General features: G+C 39.4%; 6 protein-coding genes across 7 annotated transcripts; 3 read left to right on the forward strand and 3 right to left on the reverse strand.

The window, feature by feature from the left end:
• Positions 1 to 10: 10 nt before the first annotated feature.
• Positions 11 to 3,456, reverse strand: LOC103438102 (ERAD-associated E3 ubiquitin-protein ligase component HRD3A-like). The gene is made up of 6 exons (XM_017332888.3): positions 2,819 to 3,456; positions 2,210 to 2,701; positions 1,786 to 2,001; positions 1,225 to 1,548; positions 869 to 1,111; positions 11 to 428 (listed from the first exon to the last, which is right to left on the reverse strand). The coding sequence occupies exons 1-6, from the start codon at positions 3,374 to 3,376 to the stop codon at positions 207 to 209; spliced, it is 2,055 nt and encodes a 684-aa protein (XP_017188377.2). The 5' UTR covers positions 3,377 to 3,456; the 3' UTR covers positions 11 to 206.
• On the forward strand, positions 3,423 to 6,761 carry LOC103438100 (uncharacterized). Of its 2 annotated transcripts, none has more exons than XM_008376644.4 (11): positions 3,423 to 3,766; positions 3,861 to 3,953; positions 4,033 to 4,097; positions 4,516 to 4,570; positions 5,119 to 5,208; positions 5,283 to 5,367; positions 5,468 to 5,563; positions 5,769 to 5,953; positions 6,041 to 6,129; positions 6,225 to 6,324; positions 6,425 to 6,761. In XM_008376644.4, the coding sequence occupies exons 1-11, from the start codon at positions 3,716 to 3,718 to the stop codon at positions 6,467 to 6,469; spliced, it is 954 nt and encodes a 317-aa protein (XP_008374866.1). In that variant the 5' UTR covers positions 3,423 to 3,715; the 3' UTR covers positions 6,470 to 6,761. The 2 variants fall into 2 exon arrangements, with proteins under 2 accessions (XP_008374866.1, XP_017188378.1); XM_017332889.3 differs by having other exon boundaries at positions 3,608 to 3,766; positions 4,513 to 4,570.
• LOC103438099 (uncharacterized) lies at positions 6,706 to 9,262 on the reverse strand. Its single transcript, XM_008376643.4, has 4 exons — positions 8,842 to 9,262; positions 8,524 to 8,573; positions 8,010 to 8,136; positions 6,706 to 7,649 (listed from the first exon to the last, which is right to left on the reverse strand). The coding sequence occupies exons 1-4, from the start codon at positions 8,954 to 8,956 to the stop codon at positions 6,922 to 6,924; spliced, it is 1,020 nt and encodes a 339-aa protein (XP_008374865.1). The 5' UTR covers positions 8,957 to 9,262; the 3' UTR covers positions 6,706 to 6,921.
• Positions 9,263 to 9,550: 288 nt separating this feature from the next.
• LOC103438098 (uncharacterized) lies at positions 9,551 to 13,398 on the forward strand. The gene is made up of 4 exons (XM_008376642.4): positions 9,551 to 10,287; positions 11,449 to 11,900; positions 11,976 to 12,201; positions 12,533 to 13,398. The coding sequence occupies exons 2-4, from the start codon at positions 11,460 to 11,462 to the stop codon at positions 13,030 to 13,032; spliced, it is 1,167 nt and encodes a 388-aa protein (XP_008374864.3). The 5' UTR covers positions 9,551 to 10,287; positions 11,449 to 11,459; the 3' UTR covers positions 13,033 to 13,398.
• Positions 13,399 to 16,380: 2,982 nt separating this feature from the next.
• LOC103438097 (uncharacterized protein At3g17950) lies at positions 16,381 to 17,513 on the forward strand. The gene is made up of 2 exons (XM_008376641.4): positions 16,381 to 16,760; positions 16,844 to 17,513. Exons 1-2 carry the CDS (start codon positions 16,677 to 16,679, stop codon positions 17,354 to 17,356), a joined length of 597 nt encoding a protein of 198 aa, XP_008374863.3. The 5' UTR covers positions 16,381 to 16,676; the 3' UTR covers positions 17,357 to 17,513.
• A 3,369-nt stretch (positions 17,514 to 20,882) lies between these two features.
• On the reverse strand, positions 20,883 to 21,556 carry LOC103438096 (uncharacterized). The gene has a single exon (XM_008376640.4). It carries the CDS (start codon positions 21,484 to 21,486, stop codon positions 20,935 to 20,937), a length of 552 nt encoding a protein of 183 aa, XP_008374862.3. The 5' UTR covers positions 21,487 to 21,556; the 3' UTR covers positions 20,883 to 20,934.

The following is a 21,556-nucleotide window of genomic DNA, read 5'->3' on the forward strand; positions in this document are numbered from 1 at the left end:
TTCGAACATGTAAGGCAAACGCATCTTCCATTCCTACGTGCTCAAATCTCTATATGGTACAATTTTGTCACAAAACATCGAAAGCTTATCGCCAAATCAATTTACCGAGCATTACATACCTGTACATTGTATTCTAAACGTAAAGATTTGTTCATAAACGATGGAAGAGCCGTGTCGCTCTTGGAAGACTACCGTTGCCAACTGAACTACATGGGTGCAGGTGCAACATGCTCATTCGGGTGGTGCTGTGCGGCAATCACATCGGGGGCAGCAACAGCATGCCTGCGTTGTCGCTCACGTAGATATAGGACAGTAAGAAGACAAACAAAAAGAGTCAATATTGTCGCGTTTCCTTCTTCAAGTAGCACGGTATCAATCCATTCTTCAACTTTGGGATAGACTTCAGGCAATGAATCGATTATATGTACCTACATACGGACCCAAAACGAGAAATAACACAAATGAATGAAGATTCTGAAAATGAAAAAACCCGGAGACAAAGCTTTATAATCCAAACATTTTGAAATAACTCCAATTTGGTGTTGGATAGCAGAGATTGACTATTTCAGTGTTTAGACTTAATTCATATGAAATAACATAACGATTTCAAACATTTTAAAGAATTTTTTTTGTAGGAGTACGATTTATGAATCTGAAAAGTTTTCCCCGTTTTTAGAAAAAATTAGAACTGGCAGATAGCAGTATAAATGGCACTAAAAAGAACCTAGGTCCAAGCCATAACAAAAATGTCTGCACCTTCAGAATCTTAAAATTATTCGACCGAAAATTGCAAGATAGCACTGATTAGTGATTGACCACAACTATTACATGAGAAGGCAGTAAGGAAAGTAAAACAAAAAGAACTTACCAGGAAACCGTCGGCATAATTTTTTCGTATCCATAAGCTTGCGAGGGCTAGCGTGACGGGCAACTTTGCTGCGGAATCAATCTCTAGGGCTTGATCATAGTAACGCTTTGCAAGATGAAGATCCAAAGGCAACCCTTGTCCATGCTCATGCATGTAACCAAGGTTAAACATGGCTTGGGCATTAGCCTGGGACCTGGCATGCTTGTAAGCCTCTGCCGCTCGTTCATAATCCCTCTCAGTACCCTGATAAAGAAAGAAGGAAAAAAAATAGTCAAGGTGAGATCAAGCTGCATTACTCAAAAGATACATCCCGAAGCTAGAGCAGTAACAAACATGTTTCAGCATGAGATACCTACCTGACCATAGTAATACGCATCCCCAATCAGCAAAGCAGCGTGTTCATTACCCTGCTCGGATGCTTGCCACCATAATGAATGTGCCCGCTGATGCCTTTCTGCATCAGTGCACAAACCGGATTCTCCTATGCACACGCTTTGCTCCCCATATTTGTCAAGAATCCATGCAGCGTTACTCTGTGCTACCTCATAGCCTAACTCGGCCATCCTTGAATACAAGAAAAATGCCTTGCCCACGTCCCCTTTCAAGTACGATTCAAGTGCCCATCGGGACAAGGAACTCCATGGTCCCCTTTCTGCAACTAATTTGTATAATGCAGTGGCCTAAAACAAATTGAACCTTAATCAGGAATCGGAACTAATTAGTGCATATGTGCACTGGTGCATCTTAAGATCATTTACTTAGAATTAAATAGCAACTTAACTTTTTTCATTTCAACAAATACAAACCAATTAATCGTCACAAAATCTAGATTATCTTGCATATTCTGTTATCTTAATGCCAAACAGAAAAGTGAGACGGTATGCAAACTAAACAAACAGAAAAGACAGCGAGTTTACCCGTGGAAGATTTTTCTTAAGCCCAACTCCAGTATGAAACATCTTCCCTAGCTGGTAGAATGCCTTAGGTTGACCAGCATTAGCAGCATATATAAAGTATTGACATGCAAGTTTAACATCTCTCTTTACCCCAATTCCTTTGAGATACATTACTCCTAGGTTATAGTGACCGCCACTGTCTTGATTATCAGCAGCCTTTTCAAAATACTCCTTTGCCTGCAACGAAAAGGAGTCGTTTTAACATAAGAATCCACCTATCAACGTATCAGAACGAACCCAACATTGGAAAAATGGTCTCGAAAGTTATTACAACCAACAATGTGGGATTTCATTCGCAGGGATCACTATCGAAAATGTGTGCAAAATATAGAAACACATAAAGCTTTAAGATACACACAGAGATAGAACCAAGGAGCATTCTTACTTTAGTGTAGTTCTTCTTCTCCACTCCATATCCTTTAACATACAAATACCCCATTCCGTTGTAGGCCGAAAAATGATCCTGTTTGGCTGCGAGTGTAAGCCACTCCAGAGCCTTGGTGTAATTCCTCTCAACACCGGCTCCTCTAGCATAAATCTCTCCGAGGAGCTCCATAGCCCGAGGCTCTCCCTTCTCCAAAGCCTTCAGAAACCACGACAATGCCTTGGCATGGTCGCGGCGCAACCCTCTCAGCCCGAAATAGTAAAACAGGCCGACCTTATACATTGCCGCGGAGTTTCCCTTCTGAGCTTGGTACTCCAAAATCTGAAAGTCCTCGTCTTCTTCGCCGCGGCTCTTCCTCAACGCATCCTTGTTCTCCTCCGCTCCGCTGTGGATCCTCACCGCCTCGATCACCGGCGAGTCCCTCGAAATCAGGAAGCTATTCACAGCTGCATCGGCCAATTCCGAGTACAATTTCACCGCTTTATCAAACATCTGCAAAACCAAACAAAAATCCGAACAGAAAACAACAAAATTAATCATCCAATTTCATCCTCTTAACTCCGCAACCAAACAGAGATCGATCGATCAAATTCGAAAGAGATTCCGTACATCTTGCCTGAAGTAAGTATACGCGAGGGCCATCTTCGACTGCATGTTGCCGCCCTCGGCGGCGAAGTAATGGTACGTGAAAGCCTTGGCCTTGTTCTGCTTTCTCATCTGCCCCGTACCGTACAGAAACCCCACCACGGACCGCGCGTGGGGGACGCCGCGAGAAGCCGAGTCCTCGATCTCCGAAACGGCCTCGTCCACGAGGGCAGTGTCTCCGGAGCTGATGGACTTGATTAATTTGGAGACGGTGGAGTAGTATCCGTCGTCGGGGTGGGTGGCCGGGTCGGGCTTGAAGGGGTCGGGTTCGAAGATTGGGCGCCAGGAGCCCGGGTCGAGCTCCTCCTCGGACTGCGCGGCGGCGGATTCGCCGAACTCGTCCCAGTCGGGGGAGTCATTTGGAGCTGAGTCGGCGGCGGGCGGCGAGTCATCGGGCGAGGCGGGGGTGTTTAGGAGGTCGTCTTTTGTCAGGACGAGGATGAAGGGACGGGCGGAGAGAGAGAGGGGGTAGAGAGAGAAAATCAGGAGAGAGAAGAGGAGCCTTCGAGCTGCAAAAGTCATTGCTGTTGCCAAATGCTAACAGACACCTGGAGACGATGAAGAAGAAGAAGACGATTAGGAATTTTTGCCGAGAGCGGAAGGGTATTATTGGGATAAAACGAAAGTTAGTTTTGTATACTTGCCACGTAGCATTTTGTCACTTGGCGAATCATATTCTGCCACGTACCATATTGCCGACTTTGGCCAATCATATTCTGCCACCTAATCCGACATACAATTGTGTCACGTGCATTGGATGTAGACGAGTATTAGCGGGTCTGTAATCTCGCCCCGCCATAGCAGGTAGCAGCTGACTTGCAGAGAGCTCCGCCCGCCACCAGCTCTACGGCGTCGTTTACAATGTCGATAGAGCTCAAGCTTTCTCGGATCAATCGTGTCTATCGCCCTACTGTAACTTCTCTCTCTTCTGTAACTGCTCTCTCTCTCTACTGTACCTGCTTTCTCTCTCCTCAGCAACTCCTCTCTCTCTCATCTGTAATTTCAGGAACTTATTGAGGGTAAAATCGTAGTAAAGTCGTCTTCTTCAATCTCCCACTACGGAATTCGCCTCGCCGTCAACGGATCCGTCAACATGCAGGTTCCAATTTTTGCCTCCGCTTAGTTTCCGATCAAATTAATGGAAAATTAAAAAGTTAAAAAAAAAACATTTTTTATAGGTTCGTGGAGGATCTGCAGGAGTTATCGAGTCTTTGGTTGGTGTTGCCAAGCCTATTTCCATTGTGTGAGTCAAGATTTGATTTTGTTCTTTTCGAAATTTTTCGGAATTTTTTTGCCCACTGAATCATTGTAATTGGCGTATAATGTATGGAGACTTGAAGCTAACGGAAGACTTGGTGCAAAACCGAGGCTGGTGGCGTTCTAGGATTCATACAGCCGACTCCACTTAGTTGGATGAGGCGATTGTTGCTTTAAAATTACAAAAATTGGTTTATTTTCTGAGCTAGGCATGTTTTAATTGTACAGTTTGAGGTACATTGTTGAAATTTTGATGAAAATAATCCTATGTTGTTTCAAATTATGTAGAGATTTCCGTAGATTGAACTCGAATTTTGATTCTTTTGGAAGCATTTGTCTGCTTTGGCTCGGATGAAGCTTTCTGTGTTCTGCAACTGATTTGGTTTTCTTTCTCTTCGAAGCAGGAATAAAATTATTGAGGTTAGACCTTCTGGGAAGATTGCTTCTGGCACATCAGAGGTATCTGTGAAAGCAATTCAATTTAACTGTGCTTTTGAATTCCGAACAATGTCTCAACTTTGAAACTCTGTCATATTTCAAATAAGAATGGTACCGCGAGTGAAAAGTTATCGTCCTCAAAACTCAAAGATTCTAACCGTGTACAAGTCTTTTGTGATTGCCAAATGTTGCAAGATTTGCAGATGCACCTGTAGAGGACTAGATTTCGTGATTTGAAACTGTCCGTGTGCTGGATAAGCGTTTTATGATCCCTTATTCGTGAACAGTTTTATTTTTAAGTGCTTAATGCTTACTTATGTGTCTTTTATCTGTCTCCTTTCTCTTTTTTGGTAGTACTTTCGGTCTTGACTCAGTTGCCCCCTTTCTTTCTGTTTTAGTACAAGTAAATTTGTCTGCCATCAATCCTTTCACATTTCGAGTTACTGTAAAAATCCTGATGTGCATTCAAAGATACTTTAATCTTCGTAAAGCTTGTATATTTTCTTTTTTATTAGTTGTATGCAAATTCTTGTTTTGTCATTTGCAAATTACATTCATATTTGTGGCAGATTCCATTTTCCATTAATATCAAGCAGCCGGGAGAAAAGAACCTGGAAAAGTTCTACGAGACCTTCCATGGAGGAAATATTAACATTCAGGTGCTGTTTTCTATGGTCTTTTCTTTTCGCTCCATATTTGTCCGAAACCTGATGATTTAGCAATTGTTCCACAGTATTTACTAACAGTAGATATTTCGAGAGGCTACCTGCACAAATCATTATCAACAACAATGGAGTTTATAGTTGAAAGTGATAAAGGTAGGTTTTGAGCATTTACTATTTGTTTTTTGATTTTATTTGTAATTTCATATCGACACTTAGATTAAAGTTACTGCTTTGGTGATATTTTGTTTTTTAGCCGATCTTCTTGAGCAACCAGTTTCTCCAGAGATGGTTCTCTTTTACCTTACTCAGGATACTCAAAGACATCCGCTGCTTCCTGAACTAAAGTCAGGTTTGCTTCTTACCTTGCATTATATGATATCCCATTGCTTTCTAGTTAGCGTTCTTAAAACATTGAAGTATTGTTTTCACTTTTAATGGTAATTCAATTTCTTTTGTACGCATATGACAAGAATTTACCACATAAAAACTAGCTGCGTAGCATTTTCTAATTTATGGAGCTTGTTACCATACTTATGAGAGGCATTGCTGAACAGGTGGATTCCGGGTTATTGGGAAAATGTCTACCCAATGTTCGCTATCAGATCCCATTGTTGGTGAACTAACAGTCGAAGCATCTGCAGTTCCGATTTCTTCCATTGACTTGCACTTGCTTCGTGTAGAGTCAATCCTTCTCGGAGAGAGAATTGTAACTGAACAATCTTTGGTTCAGACTACACAGGCATGCATTCACATCTTGTTAGCGTATGTAACTCAATTTACTTCTTGTTAACAATTTTTTTTTGGGGCTTCCTCTTCCTCTTATCAGATAGCAGATGGAGATGTCTGTCGTAATATGACTATGCCCATTTATGTTATACTTCCTCGTCTTTTGACTTGTCCTACCGTCTTAGCAGGGTGAGTTCCAAACTAGATGATTCGCTCCTCAATTTTTCTCTATCATAATTGTCAGAGGTTATCAAACTCAAAACCTTCGTTCGCTCTTTGTGCAGTCCATTTTCAATAGAATTTAAAGTTGCCGTGGTTGTAACCTTTCAGTCGAACATAGCGAAAATGCCATCAAAATCCGATCCTACAACTCCCAGGCTATGGGTAAGCAATCAAGCATCACTTCAGCTTTTTATAAAATCTGGTATATATTGTTCCATCTAATTTTTTCTGTTGATTCGTTTCTTTTCATTCTTAATTTCAGCTTGCAATGGAAACGTTACCGCTTGAACTTGTTCGAACACGGTGAGATGGACGTGGAAAAAGGCTAGTAGGTTCTACGAGCAATCAAACACATTTACAGCCAGAACTGAGCTGCTTGTAGCCGGCCTCATGCTTCGGCCCTTGAGCTCGGTCGCCTTTCATCGGCCGCCTCATGTTCAGCCTATCTAGTTATAGGACGTCCTAGGTGTTCTCGGTTATAAGTGAGATGTTCAAGAATGATTACATGTTCTATGAATCTAAGCTTGGGCTGTAAGCTATTGATTTATAATAACATAGCAACATTTAAGAATGAAATGTATACATAAATGTTTAAACGACGTTTTCCATAGCCGGAAAAAATGCAGATTCCGGTGCATTTCATCGCCAAGAAAAGAAAGTCATTCACAAAATGGATAGGGGGAACACCCTCTTAAACTCTTAACACAAACAGAAGCATCTCGCCGTTTATTATTACTCATCATCGACGAGTACTACACTTCACTCAACTGAAAACTCAAACAACATGGTGTGGCTGTACCTCTCACCGGGTTGAACAACAATGGACGGGAAGTTTGGTGTGTTAATTGCATTTGGGAACCCCTGCGTCTCCAAACAGAGCCCGGAATGCTTTCCATAGACAGCGCCTCCTTTGCCGACAACCCCATTGACATAATTCGCGGTGTAAAACTGCATCCCAGGGGCATTGCTCCATAGGTTAAGGACCCTCGAGCTGGATGGGTCCCTTACTCTTGCAGCATGTTTCAGGCCTTCTTTCTCTTCCCCACAGTCGAGCACGTAGTTGTGGTCATACCCTAAACCGACCTCATGGATGGACTCACCGACCCTCTTCTCGGCAGTGAAATCAAAGGGGGTCCCTTTAACCGGCTTGATTTCACCTGTTGGGATGGTGTTTTCATCCACAGGGGTAATATGGTTTGCCCAAATTTGAATTGCATGGTCAAGTATGTTGCCCGAGTTATGGCCAGCTAAGTTCCAGTAGGTGTGCTGAGCTAAGCTGACTGGGGTGGGCTTGTTCTCAGGCACTGCTTCCATGTCAAGTCTCATTGTCGTGCTTGAAGTAAGTGTATAAGTTGCAGTCAGCGACAGATTCCCGGGGTAACCTTCCTCACCATCATGACTGTGATACTTAAAAGTGATGGACGGGTTATCGCCCTTTTTAAGTTCTGCTACCTCCCATATCTGCTTATCATACCCCCTGTGACCACCTAATCAGACAGCAGGATGAATTCAGTGGCGTAAATATAAGCAAGCAAAATGAAGGGCAATAAAACACAACAATTACTGATACGACTACTAAAACAAAAAGAACGCCTCTGTTTGGTGAAAAATGAAGACATTGGAATTGAGACCTATCGCGTGGGATTGCAGACACAATACACACAAAACGGTTACGATCTAATAACAACCATCCGATTTCTTCATAAAAAAAACCTCCATATATCCATTATGTGCAACTTAGTGAGATGACAAAATTCAAAATTCGTTCATGTCTCGATGAAATTCAGTAGCAAATTTAGGTTAATCGAAAAGTAGTAGAAATAAAATCCGATGTAACAATTCCATACCATGGAGACTGTTCGGAGGTTTGTTGACAGGCAAGGAGTACTCCGTTCCATTGAGCGTAAACTTCCCGTCTTTGATTCTATTAGCAACCCGACCCACAATGCTGCCAAAGTAAGGAGCAACTCCTTTCTGATCACACATGTATCAACATTCAAAGACGAAAACAAAAACATTAGAACAATCTCATCATTCCCATTCCAAATGCATAGATCCAACATTTAAATCCCAGCACATATCAAATATATTCATAACCGATGTTTGTCATATAAAAGTGTGAAAAACCAAACCAAAAACAAACAACTTGCGCCATAAAACCATACAATTAACATCAAATCTCCAAAATTCTTCGTTTCGATTCAACAATTCCATAACCTTTAACAAATAATTTCCCAGATTTTACCATGAAAACAGCTGATCAATGCATTAGATCTACACACAAAGAACCAATTTTTGCATGATATCTCAAACAACCTGATCAAAAAGCAAAAGGGTTCTCAAAAAAGTGAAAGAATTTACCACATAGGGATCCACGGAGTCGAATCCAAGAACAACATCAGCCAATTTTCCTGCAAAATCCACCACCCAACAATCCAAACAAACATCAGCAGCATTTTTCAGATGATCAAAACATCAACAACAAAGCCTTATCCACTAAGTGGGATCCGCGTATACAAATCTTATAACGCACGGTTTTGTGAAGTCTTCCGTTAGCTTAAAGAATTTTCAGATGATCAAAAACACATAAAATGTCGACAGATTGAACAATTAAGCTGGAATTCCAAACAGAATATTGATGGGAAGACAGGAAAGAAATCTGATCGGATAAAAAGATACCGTCTTTGCCGGGAACAGACAAGGAGGTGATGGTGCAGCCTAAGTTTGTGATGAGGGCGCGCATGCTCCCATTGTTCAGTTCGAAGATTTCTGGTTTCTGGTTCGCATCCGCCATTGTTGTCGTTGTTGATGTTCCTCTGATCGGATGAGAGAGAGAGGAAGAGAGAGATGGTGAGGTTTATGGATTCTGACGCTTGTCAGTGTTTGTACGGGTTTTAAGTGTTGGGTGTGACGTCATCTGTCCCAGATGTTGCGGCATGCTGTCGTTTTGTTTCCTACTTTATCCTGAACTCCATGTCTTCTCCTGAATCCTGATCCCGGTTTACTTTGAACCCCTTATCCTCTCAGTCCAAGTCACGCGCCAGCACGTGACAATTGCACCTTGGTGGGGTCCATTGTGTTTTTTAATTATTATTATTTTTTATTTGTTTTTTAGCAACATAAGTATAAATGTGGATTCATATGTATCACGTCATCACTTAACGGTTAATATAACATATTTTATAACAGAATTTATAATATTGAAATAAAATGATTGTAAATGTATGAAATTGAAATATTTTAAAGATGTTATATAAGATTATAATTTCGTCCAAATTGGAGAAGGTAAAATGTAATTTATCCAACAAAAAAAAAAAAAAAGCTAATTTGCAACACAACATAGTTCAATTACTTATAAGCACGAGGAAAATAACTTCTAAGCACATGCAGGTTCCATATGGGCAACATCAATCGAGTGACGTGGAGCAATGTGTGGGGCATTGACTTAACACATGGGACAACATGCTCTGTCACCACGAAGAAGGTGAACCAATTTGCAATGTGAATGGTAGCTCAATTTCTTATAAGCAAATGCAAGGTTACTCATTTTTCCAATATGGGATTCATACTCTCAACAGTATGAACGACAAGTTCAATACTAATAACCTATTGTGTGGCTTAGTCCAATCCTATACCTGAAAACCATTGAAACAAAAATGTATATCAAATAACATTGCATTTGGGACGACGTCAGCTGGCGTCCTCATTGCACCAAAGTTCCTGTCATTGGGCCGGGAATGGAGGGATTCATTTGGGCTTTCTGAAAACACACCCTTAAAAAACTTGGGCTTCCCACGAAATCGGGCTTTAACCCAAAGAGAGAGGAGAGAGAGAGAGAAAAATCCCTCCCTCCTCCTCCTCCGCCTCCAGTCAGACTGAAGTTTGCATAGGACTGGCAGAGAGAGAGAGAGAGAGAGAGAGAGAGAGAGAGGGAGTGCAAAGTGCAAAAGCGCGCACACAGAGTCACGGAGAATGTGACGTCACTCAGTAGACTCGCTAACTCCCCCAAATTTAAAAACCCAACGATTCTGTTCATCCTACACACATTTCTCTCGTTCCGCCCAATCCTTCGCCGAAGACGGCGTCGTTTGCCTCCTGAAGTTGCGGTAGCCCAGCTCTCTGCAGGTATGGCTGTTCATTTTCGATAAATTCTCATCTGGGTTTTTGTTTAATGGCGATGGTAATTTCGTTCGTTCAACTTGGAGTTTAATTCGTTCAAATTGTAAGTAGAATTTGTAAGAATTGGTTTTACATTCGGTGAATTCGTTATTTGAGATTATAGAATTCAGCAGAATTGCGTCAATTTGTGTTGATGTCCGTTTGAATGTGTAATTCCTGTTTGTGATGCTTCAGCTGGTGAGGTCTACACCTTAGATTCTGGGTTTCTGTAGTTTTCGAGTTTGATCAAGTTTGCGGGCAACTTTCGCGGTTTTCTGCGTAGATGATTTGCTACCTGAATGTGTTATTTTGGTTTGGCATTAGCTAGTACTTTAGTCTCCTCCCTTTATTGGATGCTGATATTTTCGGGGTTTTGATGCTCTTGTAGTAACGCGAATGAAGTACACATTTCGTGTGCTACCATTTCTTAGAACCTTATTTCTGTATGTGTGGATGCACGCGTGTGCTTCTCTTACGAGAGTGTAGCAATGAAAATGACCGTAACTAGGGAAGAGTGTTTAGAAAAGATTGATGCAGGTGACTCCCTCATTGGTTAAAATGAAGGTTCACGTCAGTTGAGGGTTGAGTTGGGCGTAAACTACTCAAGTTTTTGCGAGTGCGCAGCTGTTATTTTATCCATTTCTTCACTTTTTGTGTTTAGAGGTTTTTCTCTTAGTCTTTGCTTCCAGACTTTTCTGTTTCTTACCCTTTATCTTCTTGTTTTTTCGGGTGTGTTGAATTGTCAAGTCGTATTATAGTCACAGCATAGTTCAAAGATGGTCCTTCTCCGTGTATAAATCACTGTACTTGGTTTTCTCGGTGGTTCATAAATTTTCATGTTTAAGGTGATTCACTAAAGTATCAATTTCACAAATGCTTATGAGGAAACAACTCCCCTTTGAATGTTGGGGTTTGACAGTTGACGCTCTTTCTTGTTCGTATATGAATTTTTCATTTAGAAAATAATGTTTTTCGATATAATATAGCTGGCAAGAGTTGTTAAACGGTATTTTCGCTTTGTTGTATTCTCTTCCAATATAGAATCTGTTCCTTTTGTTTTATATTTCTTTATGTTTGACCTCCATCCATATACTTGCTGATATTCAATGCATACATTGCTGTGCACAGGTTAGTTGGTAATGGAGAGCTCTGAAGATGAAAAGGATGCAGTCTATGAGAATTATATACCGAAAGAGCTCAGTCATGATTTATCATCTACTGGTGCAAAGTTTATAGATGAAGTCCTTAATGGTCAAAATGAAAGCTGTTTAGAAAACTTTCGCATGGACAAGCACGTCTTCTACAAGTTGTGTGATATTTTGCAAGGAAAAGGCCTTCTGCGTCACACAAATCGAATCAAGATTGAAGAGCAACTGGCCATGTTCTTGTTCATAATTGGTCATAATCTACGGACTCGAGCTGTTCAAGAGTTATTCCGTTATTCAGGAGAAACCATCAATCGTCATTTCAACAATGTCTTGAACGCAGTAATGGCAATTTCGTTAGGTTTCTTTCAGCCTCCAGGATCTGATGTTCCTGCCAAAATTTCAGATGATCCTAGATTCTATCCATATTTTAAGGTAATCTCACAGTAACTAAGTGTGATTTGTATCTCGTTTCTATGTGATTTACAATTCGAAATTTGTATCCCATAGGATTGTGTGGGAGCAGTTGATGGCATACGCCTCCCAGTGATGGTGGGTGTAGATGAGCAAGGACCTTTCCGCGACAAGAATGGCTTACTTTCACAAAATGTTCTGGCTGCTTGCTCATTTGATCTCAAGTTCCTTTATGTCTTGGCTGGTTGGGAAGGCTCTGCATCAGATTTGCAAGTTTTGAATTCTGCTCTCACGAGACGAAACAAATTGCAGATGCCAGAAGGTATTGCTAACCCGACTTGGACTATTGAACACCCAGTTAACGTAGAAAACTACGTTTTCTTTTTAATACGATAGTCATTAAGAAAGTATTCAACTGTCTAAATTCATGCAGTTTAAATAGATTTTCAGGTTATATCGACCTATTAGATAATCATTTCCAGAAATAAATGTACTGTCAAAAATATATATGAATTGGAAAATGCTGGTTCTTATGTATGCAATACATGGTGGTCTACTTGTTTGGAAAAATATAGAAATGATCTTATTCTGTCAATACTTTGACAACTACTGTTGAATCTTACTAGCACTATTGGGTTCAAAACTTGTAACAGGTAAATACTACCTCGTGGATAACAAGTATGCAAACATGCCTGGCTTCATTGCTCCTTATCCTGGTTTACTTTATCACTGGACGGAGTTTCCTAGTGGTTATCACCCTCAAGATGTGAAAGAGCTATTTAATCAGCGACACTCATTGTTACGAAATGCATCTGAACGCACTTTTGGGGCTTTAAAGGAACGCTTCCCTATACTGATGTCAGCTCCTCCGTACCCATTGCAAACACAAGTCAAGTTGGTTGTGGCAGCTTGTGCCCTACACAATTTCATCCGCGAGGAGAAACCAGATGACTGGATCTTCAAAATGTACGAAAAGGACACCATACTGCAAATGGAGGAATCAGTTCCCCCATTAGCGGTGCTGGAGCCACCAATCATGCATTTTGAGGCCTCTGGTTTTGACACAGAAGAACTCGAATTCACTTCGCAGATGCGGGATTCGATTGCAAGTGAAATGTGGGATGACTATATCCATGATTTATCTCCCATGTAGATCAGATTGATTGTGGTCATAGTTTCAAGCCAGGCTTGGCAAATTTTTTCCGGGTTCGAGTCTCGACAACCAGACAAAGGTTTCGTTGATGTACATTTCAACTTTTGTTTATAGAAAAGAAATATATTGGTAGGGTTTGTAGAAAAAGCATTCATTTGGAGGGGGTTGATGCTGCTGGCTTTTCCACCACCTTACTTCCAACAGCTGAACTCCAAAAGAATGATGCAGGAAACTTTGAAGATTTGGATTGCATGTGTGGTAGGGAATACATTTTGTGACTAAGAAAGCAATTGTTAAAAGTGGTTCATGTACAATTCCGTGTAAAACTGGCTGGTTTAAGCAGTGGATTTGATCTTTTTTTTGGTACTATTATCTTCACTTTTTTGTCTGCTCAGTGCTCCCCCATCGTTTTATTTTATTGACTTTTTAAATATTATTATTTAATTTCGGGTGTTGTTAGCATGCATCCTTATACGTGTAAGGATGTGAAGGTTAAAGAGTCTCACATCAATAAAGAAACCTTGCAATCACTTATAAGTAAGTTAGACTATTTTCCGTATTGCTGATTGGTTTTATGGTCGAACCTCAACTCTTTTCATGGCATCAGAGCAGGTTGTCCCACGTGTAAAGCTCAATGACCACACGTGTCCAAAGTCACCTAATTTATATTGTTCACACGTTTAACTTGAAAATTCCTCAGACTAAAGGGCCGTGTGAGGATGTAAAAGTTCACGTTGTTTTGAATGCAATGTGATACCGTAGATTTTCTAATTTTTTATTATTTGCTTAGATAAACAAAAGTAATGCTTGTTTAATGTGGCATTTCCAGGTTTCCTTTACTGCGGTACAGGTGGATGTTATCACTTATCAGAGACCAAATCATGACGACCATCGGATCATGCACGCCGGTGAGGGGCCAAGGCCAGCGAGTTCACCAGTGGTCGTGGAGAGATCCTACACCGGGTGCACTCAAGTTTTTATCGTGGTGAGTTGCTATTTTTCTATGCATTTTACACTTCGTGGTCGATAAGAGATATTACCGAGTAATTACCGATATTATCCTTTTTCTCTGGGCTAGTTTGGTATTACTGTATTTTGAAAAAAAAACTATTTTTGTTGTGTTGTGAGAATAAGCGGTTATGAAATAAAGCAGGAGAGTGTTTGGTAAACTTTTTTGTAAAAATACTTTTGAAAAGAAAAAAAAGCAGTATTATAGTGTTTGGTAAACTTTTATGTAAAACAGATATGAAAAAAAGCCTGTTTTTCAAATATGAATAGTACCTAACAAAAACTGACCGCATGATATAAAATGAACGGACAAGATTGCTGGATGCCTAGGATCTCTAGGGAACTGCTTAGGAGAGAATCCTGGTTCATTATTTAGGACATGCCCTTGTGCCTGTCCCTTAAATAGGAGGCTACATAGGGATGCATCATTGTTAGGTCACTAGGTCGTGGGTCCAAAACTAGTGAAACCGCTAACTAAAATTCCCTTCTGCTCTGTGATGTCCCATGAGTCCTTGAAGACAAGGGCACTCCATTCTGCAATTCTCAATAGTATCAGTGTATCACAGCTGCACATGGGAAAGGTAGGATTAGTCGCACTCAGGGAAGCGTACGCCAGCTCAATGATGTGTACCCAAAAGGATAATTAGTCGCTAATTAGGTCCCTGTAATCGTTTATACAAGGGGTGTGCTATCCACACACCTCATTTTACTTCTCACACACCCTTTATAATTCTTGTCCGTTGATATTCTTCAATTCATCCGATCCGACGGCCGAAAATTAAAAAGGTGTGTGAGAAGTAAAATGGGGTGTGTGGATATCACACCCCTTTATACAATCTAAATCAATCCAATAACTCATCGATGTGGACTCGGGGCACTCCAACACAATCATAAGACAAAAACTCGGGTAGAAGGGCCAACCACATCATCTGATTAATCACAATTCGAAGAGAATCCTGACCCCATTCCAATTAATCACAATTCACATGAACTTTTAGTTTGATGTTTTCTTTGACTAAATGATAGTAATACAGTTAGAAACTTAGAAGGTCATATATGAGTCCCCATGCCCATGAGAGGAGGGAGGACCACGAGTCTTGTGGCCACTGGTGTCGGCAGCTTTTCCTTTTAGGACACTTCCTGCAAAAGTGCTTCCCAAGCCTTTTGCTTGACCACTTAAACTATGAGACCAATAAATGCTCAAAGATCAAACCCTAGTGTATGGTACAGCACCCCACTTCCAAGGGTCTAATACTTCACTTGATTGATCTATTACATCAGTTCCGAGAAATTTTTCATTATGACTGTAACACAAATGGTATATCACGTGTTTTAATAGAAGTGGTGGAAATTTTTCTTTTTTAAGTTATTAACTTTTTAGCATACGTATCTCATCATTTGCATAATGACACGCGTTGTACCATCCCGTGTACTGGTCACATTGAAAAATCTCTCTATCAGTTGGAGAGATTTTCTAGTATACACAGAATACGAAACGGTACACCACATGTAATTATAGAAAAAAAATTTACATCACTTGTATAATAACATGTGGCATACGCTCCGTGTTATAAGTACATTGAAAAATCTCTTCATCATCTAAAAGTCTTTTATAGGTATATGTACCCCTAATGACGTATTTACTAACTCATAATGAAAGACGTCGTGAATGAGAATAAAACTTGATTATTCAAGTTTGAGATAAACAATTCTCATGCTGCTCTTTTATTTAATTGTTTAGGTGTGATTTGCTTAATTTCAACGTGAAATCCACTTACTCTTTTATTTCTTTTGTATTACGAAATTTATGTATGACATAAATTAAGTTATTTCACATGTGAATGATACGTATATGTTACATTCCAACCTTCAACAAATTAAATTGTATAGAGTAACTTAGAAATAGGTAAAGGACATAGGGCCACTAGTCATAATATAGAAACTTGAAGGGACTCGTTTGGTAACCAATTTTTAAAAGAAAATACTTGGCTATTCATAGAAACGGTTCATAAATGTTCGTGTTTATTATCAGAACCGTTAATATTGTAAATCACTCTATAAAGATTGTCTTTGGAAAAAAAATAAAAAATTTAAAGTCATTTAGTCATCAAACAATATAAAAACAGATGAACGAAATTAGTAAAAGTATTATGAATCGTTTATGTATTTGTTATACCACATTGACTGAACTACCTTAGTTTTAATTCATTTTTTGCAAAGATGATCTTTACAGAGTGATTTAACGATTCTGATCATATGTACAAAACTCTATAAATGAAACATGAAAAAAAATTTAAATAAAAATTCTTACCCATAATTAAGTAGTTAAGTATTGTTCGTAAAAAAAATATATTTTTTTCTAAATTGAAGATTAAAATATGGAAAAGTACAAAGCACCTCCAATGCCCCAAACTTTAATGATTTGAAACGCAATCTAACTTCCAGTTAAATTAAACATCCCATCCATCACCATCTCCCCCTCTCCCTCTCTCTCTCTCGATCGACGCTTTAAATTGCACATAAATAAAGCTTCAAAATTAAAACAAGAAGAAGATCAGAATCCAAAGTTGCCATCCCAATTTTCCCGAGAAACAAACAGAAAATCCTCTCTCCAGAAGCAGAAAGAGCCAAAAAAAATGCTAGATCCGAGAAATGACTTGCTGCCGCCGCCCTCCTCCCCCACCAACTCCTCCGTCTCCTCCTCCGATCTCGACACCGAGGTAACCCATTCCCCCATTTCTCTCGCCAATTTCGTCAATTTCTTAAATTTGATTTTATAAATTTGTGAAATTTTGAATCGCAGTCTACAGGCTCGTTCTTTCACGATCGGAGCACGACGTTGGGAACCCTTATGGGAGTGAGTTTCCCCTCCATCACCTTCAGAGCTCCGAGCCAGAACAGCCGCGACCCCCAAGCCGGAAACATCAACAACAATGGAAGTGCCAGCGGAAGCAGCTCCAGGAAGACGAAGAAGCCGAAAAAGAAGAGTGTCGCCGCTTCGACGGCGGTGGGTGTGGTGGCGGAGCGGCGGAGGAGGTGGTGGCGGCTTTGCCGTGACGACTGCACCAAGCCGGCTTCGCTTGGGGAGTTTCTTGAGGTGGAGAGGAGGTTCGGAGACGCTGCGTTTTATAATACGGCTGCGGAGCTTGAAGGCGTCATGGTGGACCAGCCAAGAAATGGACGGCTGTTGTTCGCCGACGGGAGGGTTCTTCCGCCGCCGAATGTGGATGATGGGATTGCGAATGCATCGACGGCTGGAGTTCTCTCTAGATTGCCGGTTTCACTCACTGCCATCTGTAGTGGCGGTGTAGCATAATTCTGCTCCCGCTTTTTTCTTTTTCTTTTTTTTCTCCTCCGTCTTTTGGTATTTTTATCGCTGTTTAATGACATCGGCATTTTAGTTTATTTATTTTTAATGTGGAAACTAATGGAAAACAAAAACAAAAATAATAATGTTTATGCATCTTGGATTCTTCATGCGTGTACATCTTCACCGATCTTTCTCCTTCTAATATTTGATATTTTAACTCATTAACACTATTGTTGGTTAAAAAAGAATAAGGCAATAGGCAAAACCACAACACCGACAGAGCTAGTTAAGATTCAAGTGTCTTGACTAATCTAATGCCATCCAAAGTGGCATTGGCATTTGGCATATGGACATCAAAAGAAGCAACCACTTGAGATGCTGACCCAATCGACCCGTGCGAGAAATTTCTATGTCAGTCGAGAATAACGACTCTGTTATGAAAGAGCAGGCAGACTACGACCATTCCTTATGAGTGGCTTTAGGAGATTAGGTCCCCCTTATATTCTCCCTCCATTTGCAGAGGTTGGCTGCCGACGTCTCTGTGGAGATATCCAGACCGTCATTGCGATAAAACTTCATGTACCATTGTCTTTTTCTTTTTAATTGTCTTTTGTTATCCATCCACGTCACGATTTAGAAGCTAAATTTCTTACAACAATATTTTCAAACTAATCTTGTAAAGAAAAAGATTGTGGTTAACTTTTGGACAAGGTCACATAAATCAACCACCACTTCAGGGTAATATACTAATATATTTAGTTTTGGTAGGTTGGTTTGGCTTTTCTTGGTTCCTTCCTGTGTCCCTATCTCACACTGAATTATGGGACTCAACATCTCCTCTTCTAATAGAAGACAAACTTGTGTAAGATTGTCTCGATTTTCGATCATATCACGACACTTCTTTCAAAATCATGAGACTCCTTACATTTCGATTTAATCGAACGGAGGCAGATCACTTCTCGTAGCCTTATGTTTGTGTGGTCACGGTTAAATCACGTCAATATTTTATATTACTATTCTTTTTTTTTTCTTATTATCTCTTTAAAAATTAATATAAAATGTTAACGTGGCTTAATTGTGATCACACAAAATAAGAAGGTACAGAAAGACACAGAAAGTAGAATGGCAGAGAATCTGCCTCCTAATCGAACTCTATATATTCTTTATTTCATATGAGATTTGTCAGACAACTGTCTGAATAAAAGTCTCAGCCCAAATATTCTTTTTTTTTTTTTGGTAAACCAGCCCAAAGTATTCAGTAATTACCAAATTATTAAAGATTTTCAACAATTAAAGTAGAAATAGAACAAAATGAGATAATTCTTTCAACTATTTTTGGTCAAATAATATAATTTCAGGTAGCCGTTAATTAGAAAAAATAGAGAATATTTTTGCTGACCAATCTCACCACTCTATTTGTTATTGTGCGATGAGTTTAAATTTTGAAATTTGCGTAACGGATAGACATCAATCTCAAAATTTAAACTAATTTAACAATGATAAATAAGATGGTAAACATTACCATTACTTGAAGGCAGTGAACAAAAATGCACTTGAAAAAAAAAATTCTCCTTGTCAACTTTTTACCACCTTTTTTCAATTTTGCCCTCACTTTTGAGACACACTCTTAACAAAGAAGAGGGTAAAATAGTAATTTTGTACATTTTTTACAAAATCACTATCATATCCCCATTTTTTCTATTTTACCCTTACTTTTGATAAACAATATTTACATAAAGAGGGCAAAATGGTAATTATGTAATATTGAGAAACATATGCCCTTATTAAGAGATCTCATCATCATTATCTCATACTCTTTTTAAAAATTTGATTTTTTTGGATAGTTTGAATTAACTGAAGCGGTTGCACTTGTGGAGAATGTGGAAGGAAGTGGGCGATTGTTCACACACACAAAGTGTGTGCTCTCTGCTAGTGTATGTGTGTGTGTGTGTGTGTATAGGACAAGGATTGTATGCCCTCTTGTTTGTGTGGTCACGGTTAAGATGGTAAACATTACCATTACTTGAAGGCAGTGAACAAAAATGCACTTGAAAAAAAAAATTCTCCTTGTCAACTTTTTACCACCTTTTTTCAATTTTGCCCTCACTTTTGAGACACACTCTTAACAAAGAAGAGGGTAAAATAGTAATTTTGTACATTTTTTACAAAATCACTATCATATCCCCATTTTTTCTATTTTACCCTTACTTTTGATAAACAATATTTACATAAAGAGGGCAAAATGGTAATTATGTAATATTGAGAAACATATGCCCTTATTAAGAGATCTCATCATCATTATCTCATACTCTTTTTAAAAATTTGATTTTTTTGGATAGTTTGAATTAACTGAAGCGGTTGCACTTGTGGAGAATGTGGAAGGAAGTGGGCGATTGTTCACACACACAAAGTGTGTGCTCTCTGCTAGTGTATGTGTGTGTGTGTGTGTGTGTATAGGACAAGGATTGTATGCCCTCTTGTTTGTGTGGTCACGGTTAAGCCACGTCTACATTTTATATTACTATTTGTTTTTGTCTTATTATCTCTATAAAAAAACAATATAAAATGTTGATGACACACCCCGATCCTAGAATCAAGGCGTGGTGTAGGACTCACCCTCAGGTGTTTCATCTTAGTAATTGTATTTTTAAAGTTTCCGAACTGTGTAAATGGTTACGTCACTCTCACGTGACGGCCAACATGCCCTCCTTCGGGACGGGGTGTGTCAGTTGACGTGGCTTAACCGTGACCACACAAAACAAAAGAACACGGTAGGGCACAGGAATAAGGAGGGCAGACAATCCTTGTCTATATATATACACACTTTGCAGCTTTCAGCGTTTCAAAGCAATAAACAATGATTTCTTCTTACACTCTTGATTATATAAAATTTAGAGGTTAGGAGTCTAATAAATTAATAATACATATATCAAATTTACAAAATAATTTAGTATATAATATACTGCAAATAAACAATATTATTAATCAATGTCGCCATCATGGAATCTAAAACGAAAAGCATTCTTAATTTGTTAGTTGGTTTGTTCCATCACTTTCCAGCTTTAGGAATGGTGGAAGGCAAACGGAAGACAACTAATCTAATCCCAACCATATTTGATTAGATACATTAACAAAAAAAAATTTCACAATAAACAGCTAATTGATGTTGCATGGACCATCCAGATTTTCTTACACGACTAAGAATGACTTAGGACTCGTTTGGAAGTAAATTTAAAGTAATTGAAAGCGCTTTTAAAGGAAATATTGTTGAGTTTTAAAAGCACTTGAAGTGTTATGTGCTTCTTGTAGTGTTTTTTCAGGATTCACTTGTATTTTTATTAAAAATTGATTTCAAAAATATTTTCATCAAAAACGCTTTTAGTCATTTTAAAATCATTTATAAACAAGTCATAAACTAGCAAATGCATTAGAAACCAAATCTAAACATACAACCGAAACTTTCTCGCATTTAAGCTAGCTCATGAAGTTAGTTAGATATTTAATTACTTCTAAAATTAATTCGAGAAAAAAATTAAATCCAAATGTACGTAATTAATCAAAATTTATTACAAATGAAGAGGATGTCAAAGTGTACAAGGAGTTTCATCAATGGTTTCTAATGCAGGCTTCCATGATCTTTGCTTTGAGTACCTCTCCAATAATACTACTGGCTCTGAATTATGGCTTGAATTAACACTAATAATTGCATGATCTTCATTGCAATCCAATCTCTTGGATTCCGAAAGATTAAACATGCGAAAATCTCCAAAAACCGGAAAAATCCTACTGAAATTGTTGAAGCCTCTACTGTTCTTGAGTGCCTTTGAAGCCCTGTAAGTTAGGGAGCTGAGTTCTTCGTGTGTTAGCACTGAGTAGAGGAGGTCCATGGGGAGGAGGAAGTAAAACCGCCGTCTTTCGAGCGGTTCGTCGGCAGTGAGGCCGTGGATTCTGTTGCCAACTTTGAGGATGGTAGAGTCACACAAAAACTGGCCCGGATGCTCTACCATTAGCTCTGATGCTTTTACTTGCCTTCCGAAAACTTCCAGTCTTCCGTCCAAACATAAGACTTTTGTTGCTCCTCCTGGACTGCTTGAGCATATGGTCAATGGAGCACAAGAAACTGCTGCATTTCCCATCAGAAGAGGCAAATGGTAGTTCTCCTCTTTGGAGGAGGGGCGAGAGAGAGAGAGAGAGAGAGAGAGGAAG

This window comes from Malus domestica, chromosome 06 (genome assembly GCF_042453785.1).
Source record: "Malus domestica chromosome 06, GDT2T_hap1".
In the NCBI taxonomy this organism is placed as follows: Eukaryota; Viridiplantae; Streptophyta; class Magnoliopsida; order Rosales; family Rosaceae; genus Malus; species Malus domestica.